Source organism: Pagrus major, chromosome 5, assembly GCF_040436345.1.
Source record: "Pagrus major chromosome 5, Pma_NU_1.0".
NCBI classification, from domain to species: Eukaryota; Metazoa; Chordata; class Actinopteri; order Spariformes; family Sparidae; genus Pagrus; species Pagrus major.
In genome coordinates, this window is record NC_133219.1 from 42003040 (window position 1) to 42013039 (window position 10000).

The 10000-nt window shown below is 49.5% G+C and overlaps 1 protein-coding gene across 1 annotated transcript in view; it reads right to left on the minus strand.

The window, feature by feature from the left end:
* Positions 1-10000, minus strand: part of plekho1b (pleckstrin homology domain containing, family O member 1b) — a 17040-nt gene that overhangs the window by 723 nt on the left and 6317 nt on the right. Inside the window, exons 4-6 of the mRNA XM_073466821.1 lie at positions 5609-5713; positions 2148-2246; positions 1-1690 (exon numbers count right to left, since the gene is read on the minus strand). The exon at positions 1-1690 is cut by the window's left edge and continues 723 nt beyond it. Of these exons, the coding sequence (XP_073322922.1) occupies positions 992-1690; positions 2148-2246; positions 5609-5713 (903 nt within the window). The 3' untranslated portion in view covers positions 1-991. The remainder of the gene's footprint in view (positions 1691-2147; positions 2247-5608; positions 5714-10000) is intronic.

The following is a 10000-nucleotide window of genomic DNA, read 5'->3' on the forward strand; positions in this document are numbered from 1 at the left end:
ACGGACCTTCATGTCTGAGTTCTTAGTGTTGATCCGTCTGCAATTAATCTGATGAATCGGACCTTCACACAGAACAGAGACCAGTTCAACAGAACGACAAAAGTCTGTATTAAAAAATAAACTCTGGCTGATTGTTAAACTGCTCGTGTGGTCGAGTCTCCAGATGTTTCAACATTAACAGCTGTTCGTCGACGGTCACGTGACCCGCTGGATGGTCAGATGACCCACTGGAGGAGAAGGAGAAGGAGGAAGAGGAGGAGGAGAAGAGTCTGATCTGAAGCAGTTTGCCCGTCGTACCTTGACCTCGTCCCTCTCAAGTTCTTCAGGTGTGACTGATGTAAACAGACACATGAGGTCATGCTAGCTGCTCTGTGAGGCTGTACTCTGACATAACAGTGCTAAATGCTAACTGGCTCACAGTAACAATGTTTAGCAGGTATGTTTACCAACATCTTAGATTAGTGTGTTAGCCTGCTAACATTAGCATCAGTAAACTGGCTGATGTGATGTCTTGGACATGTTGACCTGATGGTGGCGCCACATGAAGAGACAGGATCTCCTCAGTGTTGAGCTGCACTCGTACCGTCAACTGTCTCACCTTCACGTCCAGAACTCTGAAACACCAACAACCATAGAACAAAACCAAAGGATCAGAACTGAAGGATGGGTTTAGATCAAGTTTCTACATTTCCTCGTCGTCTTGGCACATTTTCATTCACTCTTCTGCAGTTTTCTGTGTTTCTGACATTTGTGACTGAGAGGAGATGTTCCGGTTCTGTGTTGGAGGAGTTCACAGTGAGTCCGTGTTCGTGACCTGAGCTGAACATCAAACCTGAATGTTTCACAATAATTTAAAGTCCATCAGTTCTCAGCAGCGTCATCTGAAGTCGAACAAACAGAAGCCGATGCTACATTCAGCTTCCTGGTTTTACCTGGACAGGTCTGAACCGGTTTGAGCTGGTCTGGACCGGACCGAGTCCACACCGTGGGCTCACACCGGGTTCATTTTGGTGCTGTTGGCGGGGGTGAGGTGGCAGGAGGAGTCCAGCTGTCGGTACAGCGCCCTCAGCTCCTTCACCTCCTCCAGCACCTCGCGGGCCTGACTCCAAGCTGCCGCTGCCTCCTTCAGGAGTCTCTCAGCTTCAGCTCGTGCTCCTTCAGTCGCCTCCTTCCCCCTCATCTTCCCCCGGTTCCCGGCCTCCCCCTCAGCCTCCCCCCGCACCTCCATCAGCAGTTGCTCCGTCTTCTCCAGCTTCTGGCCAATGAGGTGCTGCAGGCGACCGACGGGTGCCGAGGTGCCGGGCAGCGAGGAGGCTGGTGAACGAATCATCGCTGCCGTCTTGTTCTTAGCAGCTTTGGTGTCTGAGTGCGTCAGGATCTCGTCCATGGAGGCGCAGCGGTTCTTCTCCGCCGTCGTCAGCCGTTTGCCAGGCTGGGGGGTGTGGCCGGCGCCCGTCTGCTCCCACACCACCGTCTCACGTGGAAGACTCTTGGATTTCCCAGAAGCCTCTGCAGTCCTGGCAGAGAGAGCGCTGTCAGTTTTGGACCTGGGACAGTCTGAGCTCAGATGGGACACAGACTGGTCCAGTTTGACCCTGAAGGCGTCGCAGCCGTCAGCTCCCTGAGGCGGCGGAGCGTCCTCCTCCTGGATCAGATCCAGAGTCAGCATCCCGTCTGAGGAGGTGGAGGCCTGGAGACAGAGAGGAGGACGTCAGTCCACTGAGACAAACACAGACGTCTCAGCAGGAACATTCTGATAATAATGATATCTACTTGAGGTCCACTTCCTGACCCATTCTGGAGGTCTGTACCGTCTCATATGGTCTCTGTCAGCAGAGTCAGACTGCTTTAATGGACCAGGAGGACTTTAAAGGACAACAAGCAAATCTGCAGTGCTGATGAGGACCATGTGATCTGGTCAGAAGGACACACGAGAACCAGGACCTCGAGTCCAGACCTCTTAAAGTCTGAATTCTGAGTTTTAACTTGATTCAAGACAACAACGATCATCCTGACTGGAGACTAAACAATGATCCATTATGTTGTTTTACTTTTAAAATAAAGGACATTTTATTGTGAAAGGGCTTCTGATGGAGGAGAGCAAAGGGCTGACGATGATGATGATGATGATGAAGGATCAGACTGACCACAGCCAGCAGGTGACCTCTGGTCGGCAGCCGTCTGTTGTGAGGAATCTTCACTCGATCTCGAGTCAGATGAGACAGCTGAGAGTCTTCGACCGTCACCTGGAGACAAGGACAGGTGAGACAAGGACAGGTGAGACACAACGTCCTGAAACATTCAGTCTGCTCTGAACACCAGAATCTTCTGTACACCCAGAAGGACACTGCTAACAGGAAGTGCCAACAGGAAGTGCTCACAGCCCATTCAGCACACTGTGAACAGTGCTGACCCGATCACTTTGTGTTCTGTCTCCTTCTCTTTATTTATAAAGATTAAACGATGAGGAAGTAAAAAACAAAACACCGCTGTAGCTCCACCCACAGCGCCCCCTACAGCGGCAGCAGCAGGATGAACCGACGGACTCTGAACTGAACTCAGCTGCAGTTCCTCCACAGACCACCAGGTGCTGCTGTGAGATCATTTATGAAACAGCTGACTCAGTTTAAACATCAGGACTTTAAAGGTGCAATATGTGAAACTTTGATAACATTTAAAATGATCCTCTCCACGTGTGTTCAGGCTGCATACAGATCTCAAAACATATCATTGTTATAATATGACTCCGCCTCCTCTCATTACACAACAACAACAGATGAATATGTAAATATTTAAATATGTAAACTGTTGGACACAGGATGTTTGCTACTTTTCAGTTGATGTGTTTCCTCATCACACTTGTGTTTCCTGAATGCTGGACCAGGATTGGCTCCAAACTATTTGTGATGCCACAGATCATGGTCATAGGCCCCGCCTCTTATAATCAGAGGATATTGACGGCTTGAGCAGCAGGAGCGAGAAGACAAACACAGAGTGAAGAAACAACAGAGCTGAAGTCAAAGACGTCTATGCACTGAAGTTAGCATGCTAACCAGCTAGCCTCTGCCTGTCCAGTCTCTTTAAACCACTTTGTACCTGAGGAGGCTCCTCCAACACTCCTCAGTGCTCTGAGCTCCCAGTCAGAGTCAGCTAACAGGACCGCTAACTGCACGGCTAACTGAACTAACAGCTGCTATAGTTAGATGTTTTTATAAGGTTTTAAACTAGTTGTTAACTTTTAATATTGTTTTTTTCTATTTTTTGACTGATTTCTACTTTAATTGTTCTTTTGTTGTTAGTAATGTGTTTTATCAAGTTACTAACTTGTTTTCAGATAGTTTCATTGTTGTTAGCATATTTTAGCATGGTAGATATTTGTTGATATACTGTACATTTACGTTTACATTTAGGACATTAAGCAGGCGCTTTTGTCCAAAGCGACTTACAGTACATTTGTCACAAGACAGAAACAACATTTCACCGTCGATAAAGTAGAAAAGAAAAAATAGAAACAATTCAAGCCCTCATCTGAGCAAAGTAGCTGCTATTTATCAAGATACCTAAGTACATAAGTGCTGTGATTTAAGTGCTGAGGGTCAGAACATACAAGTGGATATATATATTTATATATATATTTTTTTTTGGGGGGGTGGGGTGGAGAGAGTCATGCTATGGGGGGTCGAGGTGAAGTCTGAACAAGTGAGTCTTGAGTCTTCTGCAGAAGATGGCGAGTGACTCTGCTGTCCTGATGTTGGTCGGGAGTTCGTTCCACCACTGAGGCGCCAGAACAGAGAAGAGTCGGGATTTCGCTGGGCGACCTCTGTTTGCTCTCAGCGATGGCGGTACCAGCTGGCCAGCTGATGTAGTAGAGCGAAGTGCTCGCGCTGAGCTGTGTGGTCTGACCAGTGTTTGAAGGTAGATGGGTGCAGTTCGGTTGACGGCCTTGAAGGCCAGCACCATGGTCTTGAATCGGATGCGGGCCGCAGCAGGAAGCCAGTGGAGGTCACGGAGGAGGGGGGTCACATGGGAGAATTTGGGTAGATTGAAAACGAGGCGCGCTGCAGCGTTCTGGATACACTGCAACGGTTTAGTCGCAGAGGCTGGGAGTCTACCGCGGTGATGTTGGGGGTGCAGGATAGTCTGTCGTCCAGTATTATACCCAGGTTACAAACGGCTCCTTTAAGTCCTGATGTTTACGTCCACACTGGTACTACAGGTACGTGATGATGTCATGATGTGATGATGTTATAATGTTATGATGTTATAATGTTTAACTATTGGATGAATAATTCCACCTCAGAGAAGAAGTTCTGTTTGTTTCTGGAGACTCTTCAAAGAAAAAAGTCCATCATGAGATGTTTGTTCTGACGTTCTACAGTCGGACCTCTGACGCAGTATTTCTGTGTAACTGTACACAAACTCATCAGCAGCCAGAATAAATATTTAATCAGTGAATTTCAAATGTGAAACAAGTTTTATCAGGAACACACCTGGAACATTAACAGTCTTTTCAAGACTTTCCAGGACTCTCAAAAACACGGACGTGGCTTCGGTTCATGAGAGGCTTTCTGTCTCTCAGCCTGGAACATCATGTATGTGAGAGAGACGGTATTGATCAGAGTATTGATCAGAGTATTGACGGCTGGAAAAGATGAAGGTTGTGACTGAGTGTGAGCAGACTGACACACTTCCTGCTGTCAGCGACAGACGGACACTGAAATAAACATGATGACAGGAAGCAGCGCGTCTACAAACACATGTACACTTTAAAATATGATCCAGGAGACGCAGACAGATACAACAGTGACAACACGCAACACAGTGACAACACACAACAGACACACAACACAGTGACAACACACCACAGACACAAAACACAGTGATGACAACACCACAGACACACAACACAGTGACAACACACCACAGACACACAACACAGTGACAACACACCACAGACACAAAACACAGTGACGACAACACCACAGACACGCAACACAACACAGACACACAACACAGTGACAACACACTACAGCGAGCAGCTGTTGGAGGAACTGAACCTTTTTAAACATGAAGCTTGGTGTGTGTGAGGTTTTAAAGAGTCGGCCACAGACAGGAAGTCAGACAATATTTAGAGACGGACCAACATGTCGATGGTTTGAGTCTGAACAGCAGCTGTTCATGACAAGAAAATTATAAAATAACAGCGGACGAGTCCTTTAAAAACTCAGCTGACAGTTGGTTCACACTGAGACGACAGCAGGTCAGAGTCACACGGCCGCCATCTTCCTCTGATGTCACACTCAGAGCAGACTGAAGGACAGTTCACATCGGGCCGTTTAAGATGAAACCACATATTTGATAATACGTGAGCTAACGTTAGCGCTCAGCCTCGTCCTTGCTAACATTGTTGTTTGAGTACATCGTGTGTGTTTCACCTCCAGGCTTCATTCGATGTGTTCGAGGTGTCTGTTTTTAGAATAGATGAACACTGTCAAACAGTCTGTTAGCTCACACAGTCTGATATGTGAGCTCCCACTCTGAGCGTGATGTCAGAGGAAAATGGCCGCCGTGTAAATACGGCGTTCGGACTCAGTGTTTGTCTGCGTACCTCATCCAGGATTCTGTTTTTGGCTTGTATGATGGCAGCGTTCAGGATGCTGATCCAGGACTCCTTCTCCTCCGGACTGACAGCCAGGAAGACCAGGTTAGGGACCTACAGTGCACACACACACACACACACACACACACACACACACACACACACACACAATCTGTTAGACTGTGAGGAAATGTTTCAGTAAATGATGTCGCTACACTGATATTAGCCTTTAGCAACAGTTGTACTTTATTGAAGCTGATTATTGTCATGAAGGAGTTTGAAACTCTTCTTTTAGTTGTTAACTCACCATTAGATTATAACTTTCTTGTTAGCTTTTTTAGCTTGACATGTTAGGGCCCGAGCACTAACAGTGCGAAGGCCCTATTGTATCTGTAAGGATTCTTCGTTATTATTATTCTTCACCTGCCTCCGAGATCGCATATTTGGCGGCCTGAACATGCCCCAAAACTCACCAAACTCGGAACATACGTCACATGTGGTGAAAAATTTGATAATTCAGCATGATTGGGGGTGGGGGGGCCAGGGGACTCCATAGCGCCACCTAATGTTGTTTTGTACGCGCGAAAACATTCTTGGATTGTCATGAAATTTGCATGACTCATAGGTCTCATCGATTTAGTTAGTAATTATTTTTGTCAGAATTTTTGCCACAACAGGAAATCGGCCATCTTGAATGGCGTGCGGCGATTTTCTTTTTTCCGTTACTGTTTTTGGGACTTAAGGATGATCGCAGACTCACCAGATTTGGCACATAGCTTTTAACTCATGAGTACGTTAATTTGATACCATAACTGGCCTCAGGCGCAGCATGACAGCTCAATAGCGCCCCCTAGTGGCTTTTCCCATTTCTTGGACCCATACCCTCAGTCCAACGGGAAGTCTGCCAATTTGGTTCAAAGTTGAGATTTCGCCGCCAGTTTCACCCATTTAAAACCCATTTCTATGCCTTGTACATTAACTAACTGCTCCTACAGATTTAACACCACAGACTTCACAGTCACTAAGTATCAGACTTTGATGATGATATGTTGTCAAAAGCTTTTGCCTCCGTTATACCTGGTGGGCGTAACGGTGCGCTCCACTTTGATGCTTCGCTATAAGCAGGAAGTCCTTATAACTTCAACATACAATTTCCCATCTGCATCAAATTGCTCACACATGTAGAGGGGCTCGGTGACACGCATCCAATTAGGTAGGAACCTTTCCACAGACAACTGGCGAGCACACATCTGGCCGCACGACCTGACCCATCGCCACAGCCCGATGGGTCAGGTTCCTCTTTCCCGTCCGATTGCAGTCAATGCCTTGGACGGCCATCTTCCTGGACCTCATCAGACTGCTCCGGTCCACATGCTCCTGTCCGGCAATCATCACGAGATGATCCAGTTCCACATCCTGCAGTTCCACATCCTGCAGTCTCCACGTATCCTGTGATCCTGGGGTATCCTTGGCTGTGGCGTCATAATTCCCACCTGGACTGGACCACAGGCGCCATCCTTGGGTGGAGCTCCCTGCCATCAGGTTTGTCTCCGGCAGGCTGTTGCTCCTCTGCAGGTGTCCGGGCCCAAGTCGACTCCAGATGTGGCGGGGGTTCCTCCGGTGTACCACGATTTCTGGAAGTCTTCAGTAAGGCTAGAGCTTTGGCCTTACCTCCTCATCACCCATATGACTGTGCCATCAACCTGCAGCCTGGTACAACTCCTCCCAAGGGACTCCTGTACTCCCTGTCTGCTCCAGAAAGGGGGGCCATGGAGACTTGCATCAATGACTCTTTGGCTGCCAGCCTCATCCGCCCTTCCTCTTCTCCTGCGGGGGCAGGGTTTTTCTTTGTGGAGAAGAAGAATAAGACTCTGAGGCCCTGCATTGACTACAGGGGTCTCAATGACATTACTGTTAAGAACCGCTACCCCCTTCCTCTCATCTCCTCAGCTTTCGAGCTGTTGCAGGGATCCATTGTCTTCACTAAGCTTGACCTCCGCAACGCCTACTACCTGGTTCGGATCCGAGAGGGGGATGAGTGGAAGACCGCCTTCAACACTCCCTCAGGACATTATGAGTATTTGTACTTTTGGTCTCACTAATGCACCTGCAGTATTCCAAGCCTTAGTCAACAACGTTTTAAGAGACATGCTGAATCGTCATGTTTTTGTTTATTTAGACGACATCCTGATCTTCTCAAAGACCCTTGACGAGCATATACACCACGTCCAGACTGTCCTCCAACGCCTCCTGGAGAACTCAGCCTTGACTCTTCGTCAAGGCTGAGAAGTGTGAGTTTCACGTCCCATCTGTTTCCTTCTTGGGGTACATCATGGCTCAGGGCAGCGTACAGATGGACCCAACAGAAGTATCAGCGGTCAGCTCTTGGCCTGTTCCGGACTCCCGCAAGCAGCTACAAAGGTTCCTGGGGTTCGCCAACTTCTATCGCCGCTTCATCCGCAACTATAAATCCATTGCGGCTCCCCTCACGGCTCTCACCTCCTCCAAGGTTCCCTTCATCTGGACTCAGGCTGCGGAGGAGGCCTTTCTGACCCTCAAGTCCCGGTTCACCTCTGCTCCCATCCTCCAAGTTCCTGATCCTGATCATCAGTTCGTGGTTGAGGTAGATGCCTCTGACGTGGGAGTGGGGGCGGTCTTATCTCAACGGATGACCACAGACCAGAAGCTCCACCCCTGCGCTTTTTTTTCCGCCGCCTGTCACCCGCAGAAAGGAACTATGATATCGGCAACAGAGAACTGTTGGCCGTCAAGTTGGCCTTGGAGGAATGGCGTCATTGGCTTGAGGGGGCCAAAGAACCTTTTCTGGTTTGGACTGATCACAAGAACATTGAATACATCCGCACTGCCTAAAGACTGAACTCTCGCCAGGCCCGGTGGTCCCTGTTCTTCACCTGCTTCAACTTCTCCCTCTCCTACTGTCCTGGTTCCCGCAATATCAAGCCTGATGCTTTATCTCGCCAATTTCAAGGGGAGGAGAGGACCACCACCGGGTCTGACTCCATCCTCCCAATGCCCTGCGGAGTCGCTGTCTTGACGTGGGTCGAAGAGCAGGTGAGATCAGCCACCGAGGGTCAACCAGGACCTAGTGCTTGCCCCCCTAACCATTTATTCGTTCCCCCAGCCCTGAGGTCCGACGTCATCCAGTGGGCCCACACCTCCAAGCTCACCTGTCACCTGGGAATCCAAAGGACTCGAGACATTCTTCTCCAGCGGTTTTGGTGGTCAACCCTGGAGGAAGACACCAGGGAGTTTGTGAACACCTGCCCTGTCCTCAACCAGCACAAACCGTCCCACCAGGCTCCTGCTGGTTTCCTACAGACACTCTCTGTTCCACATTGTCCTTGGTCCCACATCTCTCTGGATTTCATCACCGGCCTGCCCCTGTCTGATGGCAACACAACCATCCTTACCGTGGTGGACCGCTTCAGCAAGATGGCGCACTTCGTGCCTCTGCCCAAGCTCCCTTCTGCAAAGGAAATTGTCAGATTGATCCTCCTCCACGTCATCCGGCTTCATGGTCTCCTGGTTGATGTGGTGTCGGACCAAGGACGCCAGTTTGTCTCGATCTTCTGGAAGGAGTTCTGTGAGCAGTTTGGGGCTGCGGCCAGTCTATCCTCCGGTTTTCACCCCCAGTCCAACGGCCAGACTGAACGGAAGAACTAGGAGATGGAGACGGCGCTTTGTTGCATGGTCTCAAGAAATCCTTCGTCCTGGTCCCAGCATCTGTTGTAGGTTGAATACGCACACAACACGCTGACCAGCTCTGACATGGGCCTATCTCTGTTCCAGTGTGATTATGGGTACCAACCTCCTCTTTTTCCGGCCCTGGAGAAGGAGTTTTCCTGCCCGTCTGTCCAGACCGTCATCCGTGGCTGTCGTCGCACTTGGTCCCAAGCATGGGTGCCCCTCCTCCGTGCGGCTCAACGCTATGCCACCTCTGCCAACCGCCATCGTTCCCAGGCACCCACTTACCAGGTTGGACAGAGGGTGTGGCTTTCCACCCGTGACCTTCCCCTACAGGTGGAATCCAAAAAGCTGGAGCCAAGGTTCATTGGTCCATTTACCATCGAAAGGATCATCAATCCGGTGGCGGTGAGACTCAAACTCCCACAGTCTATGCGGTGTCATCCTACATTCCATGTGTCCAAGGTCAAGCCGGCCCGAGACAGCCCCCTGATCCCCGCGGCTCCTCCTCCACCGCTCCCTCGATTCATCGACAGGGGAACTCACCTACTCTGGTGAGTCCCCCGTCGCCTCATCAGGTCCCGACGGCAGGGGAGGGGTCTCCAATACCTGGTCAACTGGGAGGGTTATGGACCTGAAGAGAGGTCCTGGGTTCCAGCTCGGCACATCATGGACCCCCATCTCATCAGGGATTTT